Source organism: Schistocerca piceifrons, chromosome 1 (genome assembly GCF_021461385.2).
Source record: "Schistocerca piceifrons isolate TAMUIC-IGC-003096 chromosome 1, iqSchPice1.1, whole genome shotgun sequence".
NCBI classification, from domain to species: Eukaryota; Metazoa; Arthropoda; class Insecta; order Orthoptera; family Acrididae; genus Schistocerca; species Schistocerca piceifrons.
This window is the reverse complement of record NC_060138.1, coordinates 855,114,833-855,138,623: the sequence shown is the minus strand read 5'-3', so window position 1 is coordinate 855,138,623 and position 23,791 is coordinate 855,114,833. Positions and strand designations below refer to the sequence as shown.

General features: G+C 40.0%; 1 protein-coding gene across 1 annotated transcript in view; it reads right to left on the bottom strand.

Annotated features, from left to right (window-relative positions):
* LOC124775963 overlaps window positions 1-23,275 on the bottom strand; it is an 82,200-nt gene extending 58,925 nt beyond the window's left edge. The window contains exon 1 of the mRNA XM_047250807.1: window positions 23,176-23,275. Within this exon, the coding sequence (XP_047106763.1) occupies window positions 23,176-23,275 (100 nt within the window). The remainder of the gene's footprint in view (window positions 1-23,175) is intronic.
* Between the last annotated feature and the right edge of the window lie 516 nt (window positions 23,276-23,791).

Genomic DNA, 23,791 nt, shown 5'->3' with positions numbered 1-23,791 from the left:
TACAAGAAAATATGCAGCAATGTTCACCTGTTTAGTTTTTTTTTTTTTTTTTTTTTTTTTTTTTTGCTCGGAATTAGAGCGCGCAGTATTTCTAAAACAAGTTCTGAACCTTGCCCATCGAATGGAAATGTCGCACGACGGTTAAATGGCTGGTAGCCGGTGGATGCGGTAGTCGAAGAAACTCTGTACCATATGCTATTCTATCTCGACACAGACACGAGCTGTTTTGCGGAATACTTTCTGGAAATTCTTACTGTTACTGGTAGGTTAAAGTGAAGAGCGTTATCTCTGAGGTTCCATCTGACTGATGGACACAGCAGACAGCAGATATGTAATTTAAAAAATGAGGAAACATGTGAACCCTAATTCGCAACTTCTTGTCTACATTCCGTGACGTTAACTACTTTTACGTCATTTTGTTCGTCGCTCTGTTCTCGGCATTTGGTCTGGTTTGACTTCACATGAGAAGAGCACTTCATATTCATCGTTGATTACCTCACTCGGTTCTTTTTTTTTCCCAGAGGGCATGCAGCCCTCTGGCCAAACACGCTGAGCTACCATGCCAGTGCTGTACGCCTCGAGCTCATACACCACTGTAAGACCTCGAGCAGGAGACAACACCTCCTCCATACATTTTCGCATCCTGCAATGTTGCCGAATCGTGCATATGTCTGGTCAAAGAATACTGAGATGCGGTCGGTTTTATTGGCAGCCTTAAGTGAATGATTCGGACTTAGTCTCTGCAGTGTCGTGACGACCTCACAGGGGCAGTGTCTGTAACAACAGTCACGTACTTATACACGTTTGTAAAAGGTATTCACGTAGTAATGCATTCAAACTTTCTTTCTCTTTACGTGCTAAAAAGAGAAGTAGAATAATAGAAATAAGGAGAAACGAGTAGGTTTATGAAGGAAGAAAGAGACAGGAACCGACGCTTTTCCAAAATTATAATACAAATAATAAGTAATACGTGAAATGACAAATCAATGACACCTTCATTCAGGGTAAGGCTTGATATTTATCACCCTGTAGTCAGTCAAACGCTGTGCAATTAGATCCAACTGCGAGAATAAGCTTTCTCTTTGTAATTTTTCTAGTAGTAAGTTTCAGTAGAACATAGCATTCTATGTTAGCAATTTTGTGCTGCACAGAACATTCTCATACAAAGTAGGAGCCATCTCGATGCTCACGAATGCTGTACTAAAAGTTTTCCAGTACATAAAGAATACATGCGACTCACAGTAACATTTGTACGTGTGTACACTTGTTTAGCCACTTAAAATGGAACCAACAGTGAGCAAATTAATAAATATTTTAAATAACCAAATTCAAGAAATAGTGTTGATGTGCAGATACAAACAACAGGTATGATACGGCACCATTATGGCAGTCGTGATAAGGACTTGGTGGAAAACATGACTGAGAGAATTTTGTTAGGTAATATTTCAATGCAGTGGACGAAATAACCACCACAGTCAAGACCCGACAGCCTTTCTTCTCAGAGCAGGAAATTTCAAGTAGTACGATGTCGTGCGAACAGCATCACAGACATTAGGGCACACTGCAGCAACTGATACGAGCAGCGAGAATGGAGGATGCGATTTCTGAAGGGTATGTTTGAAAAACTCGATCACAAAATTACAAATCTTGATGAAAAATTCGATCAAAAATTTACAAATCTTGATAAAGAATTCGAGCGGCAATTCTTCGAAAATGTTAGATGAAGAAAAGAAAACCGCAACTGAATTAGATGGGCTAACTGCGAAAGAAGATTATTTGCAAACTGAGCACAATGAATTAACAGAAACCATAACGGAAGTTCAGACAGAAGTTTCTGAACTGCAGTTTGTGACAAAGTACAGAAACTGCCGGTGGAGGTCGGGTTTATAAAGCTTGAACAAAAGCGTGTTAGTACCGATGTAAACGAACGTAACGACCGTGTAGGATTAGTCGTATTTGACTGTGATACCACAAGTGCACAAAATTTGTAATACAACGCGGAACGTACGTAGATGAGATAGAAAAGTTGATCTGTGAGAAAGAAAGGAAAATTGCTGCTAAATTAGTGAGAGAGAACAAAACAGCAGTTCACAAATTCGTTCGGAATTGAACACTGACAGGATCAGTTCGAACGAATCAAAGTTAACGGAGGAACCAAGCCAGACGGTTTGATAAGCCACCCTTGCAGATTCACGGTATTAACGAGAGAAATTCTGCCACTTATAATCAGTTGCCGCAGTTAAAATGACGAACCAAACAAGTAACCACACACAACCACATGTCAGTGTTACATACACTAGGAGCAGATTCTTATCATTATCGATGTTAGCTGATGAAAGCCTTTTGAAAAACAGACAATTTCAAGTGTTTATAATTAAATCGACAAAACTACACCCAGTAATATCACAGGAGTGTTTCGTAACGTACTACCATGTAGCTGGTCAGAACAACAGGAAACACGCTGCGTGGTGGGATTTACTCAGACGCCTTGACCTGGGCTACAGATAAATCAGAGCGATGTCAAATGTATGACCAATTCGAGCACGTCTTCTTGGAAAAATTTTGGTGGGCAGCTGTTCAAGGACTATTGTGGCGGAAAATACTTGACGCACGACCATTCAATGGCAAACTGGGTGGATCAAGCAAATGTTTTGAAAAATATACTAACAAAGCAAGATAACTGACCACACCTATATATCATTTCGATGCACTGAAAATTTTGAAAGATCGATAACCACTTCATATTCGAGGCAACCTTGTGTCGCTACTGGAGGCAGCGGACTATGTTGATTTGATTTACAAGGACGGTTGAGGTGTAGCGAATAACGCGTTTGCGCAGCCGAAATTCCAAAGTAAAGGAAACGCACAATAACAACAATAATAATGGTCAGGCTTAGTACCCGTATGCGCTGCCACAAGACTATAGGTAGAGAAACAATTACCATTACGGAAATAATCATTACAAGAGAAAATGAGGTCGAAGATATTATCCTGGATACTAACATTCACCCAATCACGAAAACAGAAATCCGTACAATCAGTGGCAAGGTAATATAGATACAAGGCGAAGAAATAATGAAACACATAATGAGTATAGGCAAATTAATTCTGGAACCATGCAAAGCAGAGAGGTTACCGTTAGGCGAACGGATCAAGGTTTTCGTAGCAATCAAGACACAAACCGGTGCAATACAGAACACGTGGTGCATTTAGTCGAGGTTGTTGACAATAGTAACACTGTTTCACCGCCACTGACAGAAAACACCGATCTGTCACGGTAAGCCCCCTGACAACGAACATATACATTTTTTAAGATACGACCAGGATAAAGGTATAGGAGATGAGTTGTATTCTGATGAGACATATGATGGCAGAGAGGCAGATGTAGTGATACAGGTAATCACTAAAGTAGGCGTTTTACCTACCTGTACACATTAATCTTGACATGGGCACTTCGATGGGTGTAATGTCAGTCAGTTAACCAAAGAAATCAAAAGAAATATTATGTACCTACAATACCTGCGCAAAAATGCAGAATTCTAACAGCGGCGAGTAACAAATCGTAGGTAGTGAAAATGCAATCATATATACCTTTTACGATAAACGATACTATAATAATGTGTAAATTTCTTATCTTCGAAAAATTAGTAGTCAACTGCATTCGTAGTACGAATTCTTTTTGCCAGTATGAAGCGAAAATGGGCTTAGGTAAAGGTAAGTGAAATTTTTAAGTTGAAGATCTTGATTTCGTCGAGACGACAACAATTCAAGATATCAGTCAACATGAAGTAGATTTACAAGCCGTTCTCCCATATATTTTAAATGGTACGTACGCTAACCAATTCATCAGATACAACTACCGATGTGCGAATCACACATTACAAGAGGCAGGAGTCTTATTACCCATCTTTAACCCAAAGAAATGAATTATGTGAACTACAGTACAAACAAGTATTTGAAAAACGTCCTGGTATCATTAAAGGTTAGGTGTATAAGATGGAGATGTATCCCCACCAAACCTTTTGTCTCTTTTCGTTTGCAGCACAATGGTTAAAAAGGGGAACAATACATAAAGAAATACAGAAAATTATAACTTGGGAAGTTATTGAGCCTTCACAGTTACCATGTTGCCCTCTTCTGGCAGTTACGAAACTGAACGGCAGTGTCTGCCTACTTCAAGACATCAGAGAAATAAACAAAATTACTATCCCAGTTGGGACAAAGCCGGAAAATTTATGTGAGCAATTTCTCAAACTTCAAAATGTAAAATACTTAGCTAGCATATATTTTGCCTCCCTTATACTACAGGATAGCCCTTTATCCTGATAGTGCATACAGCATTCGTTTGTACAGGCAGAATTATCAGTTCCATATACTTCCCTTGCAAACAGATGTTAGTGTGGGAGTATTTATAGCAGCTCTGGATACAGTTTTCGGCCAGCGATGCTAAGTAGACTGACCACGTATGTGGATGACCTATTGGAAATAAACACCTGCGATTGCTAAGCAAAGAGTTAGAAAGATTGTAAGAGAATATGTCACAATAAACTTACAAAAGTCTGGATTTGGACGTCAGAATAAATTTTAAGTCACATTATTACCTCAGAAAAACAGTGCCAGACAAAGAAAGATCGATACAGTAAAAAATTTTTCTAGCATCCCGAAATAGGCGATAATTCAAACATTCTTAGGATTAATGTCTTTTTCCAGAAAATCAGTGCCAAATCAGTTGCTTAACAGTGACGCTCTATTAAGCCTGATTGAGGACAGTGCACTGCCAGAAAGATTATGAAGCAGTTAAAGAAGCCTTAGTCAACGCGAGCCTGATACAAGATCCTGGTATGAGCCAGTCTACGCACACATGCACCATTACAGGGAGTGGGTGCATGCCCACCAGAAAATTTGACGGAAAATCTACCAGATGTGTGGTTAGTTTCGCAAGCAGAACCATGACAGAATATGAAAGAAAATTCGGTAACAGAACTTGAAGCCTTGGCCAACGTTTGGATATCCAGGAAATTTATGAGATAAACACACACACGTGTTTTGCGATCATCAAGCCCTAAACACACACACGTGTTTTGCGATCATCAAGCCCTGTCCTGTTAACTACCCTGCAAGTTGTTACACAGGCATATTGTCCTCTGGTGTTTTTTCTATGAAGAATTCAGTTTTGAGGTAGAATACGTAAAAGGAGTGCAGAATATTATACCAAATGCGCTTTCACGATTGCCACAAGCTTCACACGAATTCTGCGAATTCACAGAACAAATTTCCGATTTTCGCATATTTCTTATCTACGATGGCACTTATCAATCATATTTTTGAGGATATGTCAAAATATGAGTAAGTCACAGGAGGAATATCTACATAGGCGGAATGTAAAGCGGAGACTACAAGAATATAATAGTTAAAAACTGCGTGAGTACTATACTCGGCTCCAAAGAGTGCTGTTTCATTGTCACACGCCAGAGTCGTCCCAGCGGTACGTATGTGTAGTTGATGCGATGACTTTATCAAATACACCCACTGCGTCTGGAGGCACTATGGGGTATCAAGCTTCTCAAACCAAATCGTTTTCCACTGTTATTTTCCTAATGTCCGATGAAAGGTACAGCGATTCATAAGAAAATGTGTCATTTTTCGAAAGCTGAAACACCAAAGTCGATCTAGTTTAACGGAACAACGTCCAATTATTCTTACTAAACCACTGGAGTTAGTGTCCCTAGCCGCAGCTGGTCCCTATCACGAGCAAGGCTCGGGTTAAAATATATAATTGAGTTAAATGATGTTTTCACTACCTACTTTCACATGTATGCTGTTAAAACAGGACTTCCGCATCTGTTATCAGGAGAACTGCAAATGATTATTTACCGAGAGTTGGTTAAACCGTTCGCAATATTAACACATAACGCTTCCAACTTTACAAGCGGAGAGATTTTTTGAAAGAACATGAGATGAAACACATTCTGGTTTCACACTTCCACACAGAAGCAAGTTCGATAGAGATGGTATTCAAAGAGTTTAACAGGGTCATTAGGACATATGCGTCTCATAAATAAACTAAATGGATAGAATATCTGGCCGCATTTCAGAAAATAGTAAATAATCCTACACACGCCTCCACGGGATTCACACCGACATAGTTGATGAGTGGAGAGACTGTAACTGATGAGGGGGTTAAATCACTACCGCGAATGCCCCAAAATGTAATGTTTTTAGAAGAAAAGGCCTGGCAGGCATTAACAACCGTTAATGCACTGCCAGAAAAGAGAAAACAAAAGCCTGATTAAAGATTAGGGCGTATGAGTATTTTTCTAGTCGAAGAGGAGATACTCTAAATCCAGCAAACTAAAGGAACTGAACTGTAAGCGGCAAGTACTCTATGCAGGGCCATGCACGGTAGTCAACATCCTACACTCTGGATGTTGTCTTACGGGTCAACCCTATTCAGGAAAAATACGCGGATTATACCCACCTAGAGACATAAAGAAGTTTGTGTGCTAAAGTCGACAGGGGTAGGATAAAATATCCTATTGCCAGGTTCAAATAATAGTTAGAAATTACAAAAAGAAAGTAAAAACCTGCACATCTTAAATATTAATTTTTAGACTTAGGATAAGGCAGTAAACCACAGAGAAAGAAAGAAGATAACAAATACGTACAAAAGAGGAACTACACTACACCACTACCTATCTAAAAGTTTATTGTTTACAATATTTACACTAACAACAACAGTGAGTAACTGCGATCAATAAAAGGTAATATGACTAAGCGCTACGACTAAAGTGGGAAGAAATAAATGCGATTTTCAGGAGATAAACATTAAATTAAGTTTTACGTAAGCCCTCATCCTTAAAAGGCTTGAAATGCTTAAAAGGCTGGTTTTTTACTGTCTGGTAATGCAACGTGTTGCAACACCAGGTTGCTAACACACGAAAGACAAGTACGTATCTTCCCTAGCCAGAATCTCGTCTGAATGGACTCAGATTTAGTACTTATGGACTGTACAAGACATAAGAATAATGTTTCGCAAAAATGGAGAACAGTGCGCTCTTTAATTACTCTACAAATGTTGTGCTTAGGTATGGGTGACGAGCTGGCTATACTATGGGTAACTGAGCAACTAAATAGTTTATATAGTATTAGTTACATGGTAATGATGCCAGTGGACGGCCCAGATGATAGAAGAGAATTTATGTATAGAGTGGTAGGCAATGTGAGGATTCCATTTGTAGAGAATATAATTATGTATGAATGTGTCAGTGTGTGTGATGACAAATTATATGCAAAGCACTGAAAAATCCATGAACGCTCATTACTGTGAATATGAAAATAGTTAAGAACATACTGTAGGAAAACATACTAGTTCTGACACATCTGCAGTGAGTTGCGTATGAATAACTGAAGCATCTGGCTACTCAACGTTTGACAACTTACGCTTTCGCTGATTATAGTAACGCATTTCGCAGCAAAGAAATGGTTAACCTTCATGTTTTCTCCCATAACTGATGTAGTCATCAACATTTCACAAAAGCTTAGCAGATGGGACTACTAGTAGATTGTCAAATGCTTATGCAAAATTACATTTTAAGTATTACAACACAGATATGAAATAAAATACTCTGTATTGCACATATTTGAAATCAATGCATTAGTACTCATGACATAAGGAAGAAGAACAAGCGAGATGAATATTCTTTGTTATAAGAATAATTAATAAAAGATAAATAAAACCATTACATGAGCATCATATATTAACACCTCGTAAAAATATTTAAGTTGAGAGGTGTCCACCCCCGGTAGCTGAGTGGTGAGCGCGACAGAATGTCAATGCTAACGGCCCGGGTTCGATTCCCGGCTGGGTCGGAGATTTTCTTCGCTCAGGGACTGGGTGTTGTGTTGTCCTAATCATTATCATTTCATCCCCATCGACGTGCAAGTCGCCGAAATGGTGTCAAATCGAAAGACCTGCACCCGGCGAACGGTCTACCTGACGGGAGGCGCTAGTCACACGACATTTACATTTTTAGTTGAGAGGTGCAAATAATACCAGTAACGGAAGAAAACATCTTTTGAGATAATGATATGAGTTACACTGTTACTTCCTACGTGGTGCCACATGTGTATTAACCCGTACATCGTAAGAATACTAATTAGGTTTGTGTTAAAGTGCAAGTCAGTATGTAACATAAATGTTAAATTAATAAAATAATAGAGATGGTTGTGGACAACCTTGCAAGGAAAATATTTATATTTATAACTTTAAATCGTAGGCTATTAGTTGAAATGTTATTTTTATGTAATATTATGAGACCATGGTGAGTCGTCTCTCTTGAGAAGTGGTGGTGGGTAGTGTTTAACGTCCCGTCGACAACGGGGTCATTAGAGAAGGAGCGACAGCTCGGGTTAGGGAAGGATTGGGAAGGAAATCGGCCGTGCCCTTTCAAAGGAACCATCCCGGCATTTGCCTGAAACGATTTAGGGAAATCACGGAAAACCTAAATAAGGACGGCCGGAGACGGGATTGAACCGTCGCCCTCCCGAATGCGAGTCCAGTGTGCTAACCACTGCGCCACCTCGCTCGGTTCTCTTAAGAAGCTCCGTGTATCAGTTCTTCGACGGGGTCACGCAGTGCAGTGTTCATAAATATTATGAAGTTCGACTTTTTACCTTTTTTGTTTGTTGTGTTCTTTGTTAAGGTCTATTATGTCGCCACTCCTTTTAATAGTCATTACCATGTTAGCTGTAATGGTGACGAATCCGACATTAATGTTGCTAAGGCTTTTTGGTTTAAGACTGACTCTGGTTGCAATATTCTATGAGGGATTAATTCACTAACATTTGTATATTTTATACTGTATAGTTAGCACGTAGATTACAAAAAAAATACTGCTTCATCTTCCCATACAAATCAAGATGTTTGCACAGCTATCACATTCGTGAGAACAAGAGATGAGACTATCTTAAAAAGGTAACAAAAATAGTAATGATTCACTTTTTCTTCTCCAGTAATGATTCTCGGATAGTACCAGTACTCACACTGTATTTATTACATAAAGTCGCAGTAATGTTTCTCGAATAAATTCCTACTTCTTTCACAAATTATTAGAACGGTTATTTTTTGCCACAAAATTTTTTTCATCTACTAAGTAACATCACATTTGCCATCCCTGTCTGCTGGAAGTACATGCTTCAGTTCTTGCTTATGACAGCAGACAGTAGTAGTTGTTACCGTGATTATAAAAATTACAGTTTTGAAAATATAGGTATTTTCTATGAGTAATATATGTATGTGGTCCAAGGAAGTACCTTTCATTTTAAGACCAGAGGACAGGAAAGGGTGTGAGAGATCTATTTCACTTTCCTTCTCCTGAGAGCTGCGTGTTTGCCCAGTTGAAAACTGTAACTTACTTTCTATATACATAATATTACAAGAAGAACTGCATACAGTGAAAGAAAATACTTAATATTAGGTACTAATCATTATCCTTACATTTATTTTGGCTTATACCATGCATTGTTCTTATTATTCAATGTTCTTTGTCATATTTGGCGAATTTGACTCATTTATGTTTTAGCTGGGTCTTGTCACTTAAACACTGCAGTTATGATATTTTGAGACGCATTGCTTTCAAGATCAGTCTTTAAATCATTCCATTGTTTGAGCGGGCCGTTGGAACTCAGCGTTGTTGATTCTCAGGTTAACGTGAGTGAATGCACACAGCAGTCCCGCCAAGCTGAACACCGTTTTTTGCTTGTGCCTTTAAATCACAGCCCAGGATGCTACGACGGTTCACTTGAGGCAGGAGACAAGCAGATGTAGTAGACCTTAAACACAGATTTAACAAGGCTCGTGGAAGCACATTATAGAAACGTTGTCTAGATATGCGGTATTTATTTCTAACACAGGTTATGAAATTAGATTAAGAGTGTTTCAATGCGGTGCAATGAGTATGGCAACAATGATTACTAAGGAGCTATTTCCGTTAGGTTGTTCAGGGTGACAGACATTGCAAACAGAAGAGAATCGGCACGAAATGTTCGAAATCGTGCCATTTGGCACTAGAGAGCATGGGGCTACTTGTCTGGTACGAAATGTACACGTATAGCAAACGATTACCGAGAGTTTTCGAAAACTGTAGAAACTGAGGTTCTCTGAAATAGTTTTATAGTATGATCGCTTGATCAATAATGGAAATTATTGGTTTGAATAGACACAGAGCTTAAGGCTCTACTTCGCTGACAGTTTATCGTTTATGATTAAACGCCTAGCTTCGGAGTAATATGGCAGACAAAAAAAAAAAAAAGAACTTCACAGTGTCTAGCAGGCTATTTACTGTTTCTTGTCGATCAACAAACTAATTCTGCATCCACGGGCGTCACGTGCACTTGATTATTTGGGGGGGGGGGGGGGAGGGGCGGGCTCCATGTACGCTAAATTACATATAATTATATCAGGCTTTTAATTTGTAAATGTTTCTAGAAATTGAATTTTACCTGTCATGAAAATGCACTTATTGCAGTCCGTGTAATGGAACTTGGCAGGTCCTTTCTATTTTTAACCACCTGCTAAGGAGTTAGATGTAATTACAAAAATTTACCATGTGTATAGGCCTACCTTGTAAAGAAGTAAAATCCAGACGCCGCATTAAACTTTCACAGCATCCGTCTAATTCACAAAAGAAGCAGTCATAGACTATGTGATCAAAAGTATCCGGACACCTGGCTGAAATGCCTTACAAGTTCGTGGCGCCCTCCATCGGTAGAGTTGGAATTCAATATGGAGTTGGCTCACCTACAGCCGTAACAGCTTCCACTCTCGCAGGCATACGTTCAATCAGGTGTTGGATGGTTTCTTGGGGAATGGCAGCCCATTCTTCACGGAGTACCGCACTGAGGAGAGGTATCGATGTCGGTCGTTGAGACCTGTCACGAAGTTGCCGTTCCAAAACATCCCAAAGGTGTTCTATAGAATTCAGGTCAGCACTCTGTGCAGGCCAGTCGATTACAGTGATGGTATTGTCGTGTAACTACTCCGCCACAGTCCACGATTATGAACAGGTGCTCGGTAGTGTTGAAAGATGCAATCGCCATCCCCGAATTGCTCTTCAACAGTGGGAAGCAAGAAGGTGCTTAAAACATCAGTGTAGGCCCGTGCTGCGATAGTTCCACGCAAACAACAAGGGATACAATCCATTCTCCATCAAAAACACGACCACACCATAACACTACCGCCTCCGAATTTTACTGTTTCTATTACACACGCTGGCAGATGACGTTCACAGGGCATTCCCCGTACTCACACCATGTCATCGGATCGCCACATTGTGTACCGTGATTGTCGCCCCGTACAACGTTTTCCCACTAATCAATCGTCCAATGTTTATGCTCCTTATACCAAGCGAGGCGTCGTTTGGTATTTACTGGACTGATGTGTGGATTATGAGCAGCCGCTCGACCATGAAATCCAAGTTTTCTCACCTCCCGCCTAACTGTCGTAGTTCTTGCAGTGGACCTTGATGCTGTTTGGAATTCCTGTGTGATGGTCTGGATAGATGTCTGCCTATTGCACATTACGACCCTCTTCAACTGTCGGCGGACTCTGTTAGTCAAAATACGAGGTCGGCATGTACGCTTTTGTACTGTACGTGTCCCTTTACGTTTCCACTTCACTATCACATCGGAAACAGTGGACCTAGGGATGTTTAGGAGTGTGGAAATCTCGCGTACAGACGTATGACACAATTGACACGCAATCACCTGACCACGTTCAAAGTCCGAGAGTTCCGCGGAACGCCCCATTATGCTGTCTCACGATGTCTAATGACTACTGAGGTCGCTGGTATGGAGTAGTACCTGTCAGTGGGTGGCAGTAAAAAGCACCTAATATGAAAAACACATGTTTTTGGGCGTATCCCGATAATTGATCACATAGTGTATACGACAACTGCACCGCCACCAACTCTATCTCCACAGAAGATTTGACAATTATGTACAGCAGTACTCATTCTTGCAGAGGAGCACTAGAGAACTAAGGGAGTGTGTCAATGTACTCTGCAGTCTCCCGTATATTAAATTCTCTAATTAAAATTCGTTCCATTAAATATTAATATCGCCAGGCTGTGGCTTGAGAGGAAACATTCCGGTATCCATTTTAGTTTTATTATCATATGTAAATTGTTAAGTGATCATTGACACTTTTGTGCTCGAACGTTTCCGACAAGGTCCGACGTCATCCGAGAGCTTTTGAGAACGAGGCACTTTGTTTTGCGTTTCCAATATCTGTGGAGGGCCTCAGAGGTTGTTACTATTGTTAGTACGGGGAAGAAAGCCCTCCCGGTCTATTCTCAGCAGATGTGTGTGTGTGTGTGTGTGTGTGTGTGTGTGTGTTGGCCACTGCCTACAGAACGTTAATGCTGTCAGCAATCGGAAACAGATGACAGACAACCCTTAGTGTTCCAACTTGTGCCGAAACAGCACGATATGGTATATTTAGAGAGGGGTAAACTATAGCTGGCATTATTTGACAATGCTGCAATAAAGTTCGAACAGGTGATACCACTGCGCCCACAATAATAGGTCACCTCAAGAGGTTTTGAGAGGAGGAAGGAAGAAGCATCCTGTCTTTCAAGGCTAAGTGGCGATGCCTCAGAAGCACCGTGTACAGAAGCGGAAACTTACTTTTCATGCTACAGAGTTCGAGCGAAAACTGAAATACTTGGTATCAATCTCTGTACATCGCAAAGATTGGCGACAGTGGAGGAAGGAACGATTATGACGTACAGCGATTACTACCGAGCGGTACTATGTTGATGAATTCATTATCAACTACGCAGACCGCTCTACTATTCTATAACATAACTGGGAACTGCATTGTCGACTACAATACATATAGTTTTGACATGTACTTTAGCTTCCACTGTCATATCTCTTTTCAATTAAGTAGATTGATAATTTTTAGGTTAAGAAATAAATAAATATTGGATTAGATTGTATGCTGTTGCACGGCATTTTTTCTGTCTCCATGAACTATTTCCCTTTTTTCCCCTTTGAACCTCGCAATTTCCCTAAAAAGGGAAATTTTCCACTGTAGTGGAAACGCTGCGTTACCCCTCGTGACGTTTCCGAGCGTACCGCTACCCAGAAGTCATACAATCTCACCAGAAATTATGGGGTCATGCGTGACGTCATCTCCAGGAAGGAACTCAGGATTATCAACGCCCATCTTGTCTTCACCCACGCCGACTGGGATTATATCATCGAGGTCTCCGTCAAGTTGGTGAAGAAGGAAAAATGGCTCTGAGCACTATGGGACTTAACATCTTAGGTCATCAGTCCCCTAGAACTTAGAACTACTTAAACCTAACTAACCTAAGGACATCACACACATCCATGCCCGAGGCAGGATTCGAACCTGCGACCGTAGCAGTCCCGCGGTTCCGGACTGTAGCGCCTAGAACCGCAAGACCACCGCGGCCGGCTGAAGAAGGAATACCAGACGGTAAGGAAGAGGCCTTTCCAGCTCCCTTTCGGCTTTTTAATCGCTAGCTTGATAGCAGTCCTGTATCTTATGTTCCAGTTCCAGTTTTAAGCCAGTCCATAACGAGAGGTGCCTTACAAATCGACCAGCAAGCAATTAGGAGGAATAGCAGTCCGGGCTTAGCCTCCATCCACAACGGACTGAGGTCAAGCAGCAGCAACCGCAGTTAGTTCTGGCCGCCAACCTGTACGCCAAAATAAGTATAATATGCTTTCTTCAAAAATGTAGTTACGTTCCGTCGCTGCTTCGTAGGAGTAAACTGTCCGCACACATAACAAAAATTGTCAGGACTGTTTTTACACCCACAATGCGACATTTTGAATTAATCACTGGAACTCAACTGCTTCAAGGTCGTACAACGTTGGCAAATCTCAAAGCAAAATAACACACAAAATTAGACTTAAAAATAACATAAATTTGCAAGTATTGAAAACAAGGGTTTTCGGAAAACTGTACGTAACTGAAATCCATAAATTGTAATTTCTGAGGAAACATGAGTTCAAATCTGGATTCTAAATTTCACCCTAAAAACGTTCAGAAGTTCCATGCAATGAAATCAGTGTAATTATTCATTTTTCACATTTCCTTCGTTTAAAAAAGATTCTGGCTAGAAGAGCCAGAGACAGCGGTCATATGTTAGTGAGTTATATATATATATATATATATATAGGGTGTTACAAAAAGGTACGGCCAAACTTTCAGGAAACATTCCTCACACACAAAGAAAGAAAATATGTTATGTGAACATGTGTCCGGAAACGCTTACTTTCCATGTTAGAGCTCATTTTATTACTTCTCTTCAAATCACATTAATCATGGAATGGCAACACACAACAACAGAACGTACCAGCGTGACTTCAAACACTTTATTACAGGAATTGTTCAAAATGTCCGACTTGTTAAGTATGTCGTACTTGTAAAGGCACATGTTCTAGCAGCACAGGTAGATTATCCCGTATGAAATCATAATAACGTGCTCCATTGAGCGTAGGTGGAAGAACATGGGGCCCAATGAAGACATCACCAACAATGCCTGCCCAAACGTTCACAGAAAATCTGTGTTGATGACGTGATTGCACAATTGCGTGCGGATTCTCGTCAGCCCACACATGTTGATTGTGAAAATTTACAATTTGACCACGTTGGAATGAAGCCTCATCCGTAAAGAGAACATTTGCACTGAAATGAGGATTGACACATTGTTGGATGAACCATTCGCAGAAGTGTACCCGTGGAGGCCAACCAGCTGCTGATAGTGCCTGCACACGCTGTACATGGTACGGAAACAACTGGTTCTCCCGTAGCACTCTCCATACTGTGACGTGGTCAACGTTACCTTGTATAAGAGCAACTTCTCTGACGCTGACATTAGGGTTATCGTCAACTGCACGAAGAATTGCCTCGTCCATTGCAGGTGTCCTCGTCGTTCTAGGTCTTCCCCAGTCGTGAGTCATAGGCTGGAATGTTCCGTGCATCCTAAGACGCCGATCTATTGCTTCGAACGTCTTCCTGTCAAGACACCTTCGTTCTGGAAATCTGTCTCGATACAAACGTACCGCGCCACGGATATTGCCCCGTGCTAATCCATACATCAAATGGGCATCTGCCAACTCCGCATTTGTAAACATTGCACTGACTGCAAAACCACATTCGTGATGAACACTAACCTGTTGATGCTACGTACTGATGTGCTTGATGCTAGTACTGTAGAGCAATGAGTCGCATGTCAACACGAGCACCGAAGTCAACATTACCTTCCTTCAATTTGGCCAACCGGCAGTGAATCGAGGAAGTACAGTACATAGTGACGAAACTAAAATGAGCTCTAACATGGAAATTAAGCGTTTCCGGACACATGTCCACATATCATCTTTTCTTTATTTGTGTGTGAAGAATGTTTCCTGAAAGTTTGGCCGTACCTTTTTGTAACACCATATATATATATATATATATATATATATATAGGTGGTACTGGGGAAATGAAATACCCAGGGCGGACCAAAAACCAATAAACCCAGTGGTGTCTGTTCAGCATCTGGCGGCCAGTGGTCAGCGTCTGTTCCTCTAGTTGAGGCGGCTGCACAAAATCTTCTCGAACTCAAAAATCGAGTCGTATACCTGTGGTCTCAACAGAGATCACCACAAAAACTAAAATTCAACTTGAACGCGTGATGGAAAAGACGACCACAGAGTCACTACCCCAGGCACCAGCCGATAGACTGGATTCACCTGATCATCGGATTCTGGGGGATCAGGGACACCATGCGAAGAAGAATCGGAGCTTCTCAAAAACTCGTCACACTCTCAAAACAATTAATGTGAACACCCTCACTAAAACAGGCAAGTTAAAGCAACTCACCAACGCAATGGGAAAATTTAACCTGAAAATCACTGCACTGCAAGACACAAGATTCACAGATGAAGGACACTTTAACACAGAGAATTACAGGATCTACAAGGGCAAACCTGCCATAAAAGTAAGAGACAAACTACCACTTTTCGGAACAGGATTTGCCGTACACACTTCCGTACTCGACTCAGTTATTGACTTCACGTCTCCCAATGAAAGAGTCTCCCTGTTATCAGTAAAATCAGCTAATAAAGCATACACTCTTATCAATGTGCACGCCCCCACAAATCACCACAATAAAATCTACCCTGAAACAGTGGACAATTTCTGGGAAACACTAGAAGAAACAACAAATATAGTACCTAAGCACCATGTGAAAATCTTAGTAGGCGATTTTAATGCACAATTAGGGACGGAAAAAAAATTCAGAGATACCACTGGACCCCACACAAAACGCAAACGTACCAACAAGAATGGTGAAAAACTAATCGACTTCTGCAGAAACTTTGGACTTAAAATAATGAGTACCCAGTTTCAAAAACCTGCACATAAATTAACCACATGGAGATCACCCAGTCTTAGACAGGGTGGATACCAAATAGACCATGTCGCAATTTCCAAAGAAAACATAAAAGAAATTCAAAACATCAAAACCCGCAAAGGTGTCTTTGAATCAGATTATCATCTTCTCCAAATAAAAACAAAATTTCAACCCAACAGAACGCTAAAAAGGCCACCCAAAAGTACCAAACCAGATCCGGAATATCTGCAACTGAACAAAGAAAAAATCATCATGCAAATTAATCAGGAAAAATCAACAGACTGGAAGAAACTAACAGAGAAAATTCAGGAAGCCCTCAAATTAGGATAAGCCCCTCGCAACAGGAAACATCGCTGGTGGAATGCAACCTGTGATGAGGCTGCTGACAACCGAATAACTGCATGGAAATAATTTAGCAGTCACAAAACTGAAGAAAACTGGGAGAACTTTCTTAAAACCCAAAAACAGACCTCAAAAATAATTAGAAAAGAAAAACGGGGATATGACAACAACAGACTCTCTGAAATCCAGCAGGATTTCATCAAAAATAATACAAGAAATTTTTATAAGACTTTCAGAGAAAACTTACAGGGATATCAAGCGCCTAACTTGTGCTTCAAGAAACCCGATGGCTCTTTGGAAACCAACACGAAAAATAACTGCAAAATCTTAGCCCAATATTTCAGTTCCATCCTCAACTGCGAACCACCCCAAGAAAAACTTGTCTTCTCTTCTCTAGTATTCACACACCCAGACTCACATGCCCCGGATCTTGAAGAAATTATGGAGATAGTCAAGCGGTTGAAAAATAACAAAGCACCAGGAGAAGATGGGATCATTGCTGAGTTCTGGAAACTAAACGATCCTATACTTATGCAGAAATTACACCGTATAATATCGGACATATGGATAACGGAGCAGATACCAGAGGACTGGAAATGCGCTCTAATTCACCCGCTACACAAAAAGGGCGACAAGACAGACATGAACAATTACAGAGGAATTTCCCTGCTCCCAGTCGCTTACAAAATCCTTTCCAAAGCGCTTTTAAACAGGATAGAATCCCAAGCAGATACACTAATTGGTGAATACCAGGCCGGATTCAGAAAAGGACGGTCATGTGCGGAACAGATCTGGTGCTTAAAGACAATATTACAAATGAGGAAATGCAGAAACACAGTAGTTACATTCATCGACTTCAGGAAAGCATATGATTCAGTGGACCGTGGAACCCTGTTTAAAATCATGGAAGAATTTGGGATCGACCGAAAGACACGAAAAATCACAGAACAGACACTTACAGGAACAACGGCCAAAGTGAAATTCATGGGCGAAGTATGAGAACCCTTCGAAATCAACTCTGGAGTCCGACAGGGGGACGGACTATCCCCAATCCTTTTCAATATTGTTCTAGAAAAGATAATCAGGGAATGGGAACCTCACGTAAAGGGTATCCAAATTGGTATCAAGAAAGAGAACCGAATTAAAGTCAAGTGCCTTGCTTTCGCTGACGATATTGCAATTATCACCAATAACAGAACAGAAGCGATTCACGCAGTGGAAAAACTACATGAAATTTCACAAAAAACCGGACTACAGATATCTTATGAAAAAACCCAATATATGGAAAGGCAGTCAGAAAATAAATCCCCTTTAATAACAAAATATGGTAAAATTGCACAAGTCTGCCATTTTAAATATCTCGGTGAAACTATACAGTCCTCAGGATTAAAGCGAATTGCCAATGAACAAAGAATCACCAAGCTCCAGAAAGCCTACAAGCTAACATGGACGCATTACAACAAGAAGTGCATTTCGACAGACGCAAAATTAAGGCATTATACAACAGTGATTCTTCCAGAAGCAATCTATGCAGCTGAAACAATGGTGATTGATGGTCATTCTAAAATTAAGGAAATAGAAAAGCAGGAAAGAAAAATTCTCAGGAAGATTTACGGTCCAATCAACAAAAATGGCATTTGGATGAAGAGACCACAAAACGAACTCTATAGAAAGATCAGCAAAGTAACAGATGAAATCAGAAAGCGCCGAGCCAAATTTTATACACACATCTACAGGATGGAAGACTCCAGAACAGCAAAGAAATTATTCAATATTATAACAAGGAGTAAATGTGGCACGGAATGGTTGAAAGAAGTCCAGAGGGATCTACAGCAGATCAACATAAAAAATCTCGAAGATCGCACCGAGTGCCGGCATAAAATCACAAGTGTGAAGTTTGGGGAAAGAACATCGCGTCAGCCTGGTAAAAAATGGACAGAGGAACGGAAGAAGGAGCATTCTGAGACGATGAGGAGGTTTTGGGAAGCAAAGAAGAAAAACATCCGAAGATGAAATTATGAATTCAAGTTCAATCGCTCTCCTAAAGGGGAACAATCGTTATAATAATAATAATAGGGTGTTACAAAAAGGTACGGCCAAACTTTCAGGAAACATTCCTCATACACAAATCAAGAAAAGATGTTATGTGGACATGTGTCCGGAAACGTTCAATTTTCATGTTAGAGCTCATTTTAGTTTCGTCAGTATGTACTTCCACCTACACTCAATGGAGCACGTTCGTTATCATGATTTCATACGGGATACTCTACCTGTGCTGCTAGAACATGTGCCTTTACATGTACGACACAACATGTGGTTCATGCACGATGGAGCTCCTGCATATTTCAGTCGGAGTGTTCATACGCTTCTCAACAACAGATTCGGTGACCGATGGATTGGTAGAGGCGGACCAATTCCATGGCCTCCACCTCTCCTGACCTCAACCCTCTTGACTTTCATTTATGGGGGCATTTGAAAGCTCTTGTCTACGCAGCCCAGGCACCATATGTAGAGACTCTTCGTGCTCGTATTGTGGACGGCTGTGATACAAGCGCCATTCTCCAGGGTTGCATCAGCGCATCAGCAATTCCATGCGACGAGGGTGGATGCATGTATCCTCGCTAACGGAGGACATTTTGAACATTTCTTGTAACAAAGTGTTTGAAGTCACGCTGGTACGTTCTGTTGCTTTGTGTTTCCATTCCATGATTAATGTGATTTGAAGAGAAGTAGTAAAATGAGCTCTAACATGGGAACTAAGCGTTTCCGGACACATGTCCAAGTAACATATTTTCTTTCTTTGTGTGTGAGGAATGTTTCCTGAAAGTTTGGCCGTACCTTTTTGTAGCACACTATATATATATATATATATATATATATATATATATATATATATATATATATATATATATATATATGTGTGTGTGTGTGTGTGTGTGTGTGTGTGTGTGTTTGTGTGTTGTCTGGTTCCTTTTTGAAGGAGGCTTCGGCCGAAAACTTATGTGAACAATCTTTTCGCCGTGCCTGCCTGCAGCTCGGCGAGTGAGTAGCATTCCATCCACTTCACAGTATAGTTATTGCCTCATGAAGCTTGTAAAGAATCCACTGCCCTTCAACAGGCACAATGATGTACAGAATTACAGCACCAGAAGAAAAAAGTGCCATTCGTTATGCCACATTATGGCCATCTGTAGCACAAACAGGGATTCGCAATTCTGCTGCGAAAAGTTTTGATCACTTACCCAGTGACACAAATTGCCTGAAAGACATGAAAGAAAAATTTGAAACTAAACTGAAAACATTTCTCTTTGATAACTCGTTCTATTCCGCAGAAATCTATTACTGTAACGTGTGGATGGTGTCGAGTAGGAATTACTAACATCTGTCTTTAATTTATAAACAAAAAAATGATAATGCTCAGCATGGAGGCATATTTACAAAAAGGTGATCTTAATATAAAATGACTCGTTCCGCAGCATTACGATTTATCATTCAAATGATACGCTGAATATGAAACTAACTAACTATTGGTACATCACAAAGCGTGGTACAGACTTACATACTTTGAAAGTCTCAAAATTAAATTTAGAAGTAAAAAGAAGCGTATGATGAAAGTACATGTAGAATCCAATAGTGATATGTTTGGTTATTCTTGAAAAACTGGCAGAGTTACTGACGAGAAATATTCCGAGAATAGAAGCGAATAAGCCTGTTGAAAAGGTAGGCCTACGTGGTACGCAGGTTAGGCTATCTTTACTAAAAATTGACTTACGTACATCTTAAAACAAAACATCCATTTTAGGCGATCTAAGCGCTTTAGTGCATTTCCTCAATCACATTTACAGCATTACGCAGTGCTGGAACATATTTTAAAGAATTATATCGTGTTTTTACCTTGTAAATTGCTATTATTGGTCACACGCGGAATGACGCAGATAGGTAAGATTTTGAAGTGAGAAGACGCACAGTGAAATTAATGCACAAGAACTCTGTTCCGTATGAAGGTATACCACTATGCAGTTCTGTTTCTTTGACATTTAAGTAATTGCTTACTTTGCTGACATGCACATGATACGATATTTCATCATTACCACGCTTATGGATTAGCAGAGAACACGTAGGTAAGTTTCTTTTGCAAACGTGAACATCAAAAATGTTGTGTGTATGAGACGAGAGCTGAAAAATGAAACTAACAAGAAGCAGGTCAATATGGTTAGTTTCGGAGTTCCAGCTTCATTTGCGATCGATACAAATATAGTAAAAGTTGAATTAAATGGATTACGAAAGCATGCTTTTCGCATCACTTCCTTCTCTTATTCAAAATATATCAACAGAAAACAAATTACATTACGAGGTCAAATGTGGCGGATTACTAGAGCACATACACATTCAAGAGCAGGAAAACGTTCGAAATTACCTTTCTGACACTGTGTACTTCATGTAAAAGTCGTAATCTTTAGTGTTTAAAACAGTTGTTGAGAAATAATGAATAAGAAGCAATTGTAAACAGTAGTCTGCTAATGTTTTGGGCTGTATAAGTTGGTGCCAGACCTTCCCCTCCCCCTCCCCCCCCTTCCCACCACACCCGCACACTGTCTTCAAAATGAAGTACAGCGTAAGTCTGTAGCACCATCTCCCTTCTTTTTTTAACTCCATGGTCAAGTCCTGTTACATTCGTCTCCTTTGATCAATGACGTCATACTACGCGTAAAGAGGATAGTTTGCTTTAGTTACTGAGGCAACCACAGACAACATGTAGTAACAGGCCAACTACATTCTTCAAAACGGCGGTGACAAGACAGACTAGAATTGACCCAGACCATTCTGTTCGTAAACAAACGTAGAAAATACACATTTTATCAACCAGCAAAGAAAATAAAATTAACGGGACAACCGAAGAAATGAGGGAGTTGTGGGCGGGGGCAAACTTAAAGAAAAGGTTAATAAAGATAATTTCAGAGCAACCAAGACATCAAAAATAGGGCATGTGAATGTAAACGGAAAGAAAATATAGAGATAATACACAATTGGAATCGAATAATTTTGTGCAGACCTATACAGTCAAACGAAGACAGCTCTAGGACCCACGAGCACCAGACACGACTTAATCGCATAACAACACAAAGTGATTCCTCCATAATAAAACTCCGAAATATGGAACAAAAAATTGGAACCGCAGGGTACTCTGGACCTACGTAAATCAAATGACGACAACGCTACCAGACATCTACACAGCAAAGGCATTATAAGATCGAAAAAAATGCGCAAATTCCTTCAGAATAAATACCGAAAAAAATGCAATAAACAAACTACTAAAATAAAATATTTCTCTTGACCTATATAGATCTATATACAGTGTATGTCTGTCGGAGACAGCGGTAGAGGTCCGTCAGCTTCTCCCCCCCCCCCCCCCCCTCCAACAAAAAAGCTATGTAAACGAGAAACTGAACCAACGAATGCCTCTAAAATAAAACGGAAAAAATCGCACAGTTGCAATGCATTCTTGGCTTGACGTATAGCTGAAAGGAAAAAAGGGATACCATACACACCACTAGAAAACAACTACTTAATCAGAGACACAAAAAAATTTCCTCCTCAATAAAAAGAAACAAAATACATGTAAAACTTGAAATCGCAATACAAACGAAAATTAACAACTCAATAACCATAAAGAAAAAAGTAAGCAATGTATACTAAAAGCTCAACGACTTAACTAAGTCATTACTATGAACCATATCATCAAGAAAACACCAGCTACAAGAGTGAGCCGCTGCTAACAACAACACTCCATGTAATATAACAATCGATTTTAAATACGCAGCGACTCAACAACGTCACCTTTGAAGAAAAGCAAATTATAGCAAAAACCAAAATTATGAATAGCATAACAGCTCATTTTACTCACGACCATATAAGCAACGGACTTACCCACCTCGCTAACTTCATCCTGAAAAAGCTTGCCACATTACAAAAACAGCCAAAAAATTGTAGGAAACAACATTATTTTTATAATTACTAATCGCTTCACTTGCAGAAATTTAACTATTGCTCTAAAGTTCCAGCTTAATCTTATCCTTATAAATCGGGCTAATTGAGAAATAAACAGCTAAGTATGTGTGTAAAAAATGCAATTAATTTGTAACAGACCACGGATCCGTTGTATCAAAATATTCAGAACATATCCCTAAAAAATCTCCGAAATTTTGTCCGCAGTGTTCTGGTTCACCCTGTATTTGTAAGCACCGTGAACAAAAATTTTATACCAAAATTTTATGAGAGATTATACACATCGAAAGAAGAAAACCTTCTTTGTTGTCAAGTGTACACCTACACAAATGTTCGAAACGACTAAAAGCATTTTGTGTTGTTAGTGAAGAAATGCAAGCGGTCGATGCTTACCTGTTGAGGAGTAATCTTCCTGTCTCAGGAAACATATGGGCTTCCTCTTTATCGGATAATCACACACTCGCTGGAAGAAAGCAGTTATTTTGTTTCCCATTTTCAAATATAGACGGTATCAGAGATAGATATGAAAAAATCTTCCTATGAATCGGCTAATACGTATCCGTTTCATTGGAAAGCTCTAAGAACAGCGCTGAGTCACCGAATATAACATTACTCATAGGCTTTTGTCGTCTCGTTAACGTCATGGAGTAGCTGTACCTCTGGAGTAAACTTAGATTAGCAGAATTGGATTTTTGTCAACATACGTGTTGCCCAAGGAGGTAAAAAATAAAGGAAGGTGGCACTACAGACTTCCACTGAACGTTGTTTTGAAGCCAGAGTGGGTGGGCCTGCCGCCATTTTAAGTAGCCCAAAACATTAGAAGACTATTGTTTACGAGTTCTTCTTGTTCATTATTTCTGTTGAGTGCTGTTTTAAATTCTGTTTTATACTCTAAAATTTATAGGGCTTACATGAATAACATAGTGTCAGGAAGGCACTTTCAAAAGATCCTCTGTTGTTGAATGTGTATTTGTGCTAGTAATACGGCAGAGACAGAGTGACGTCACAG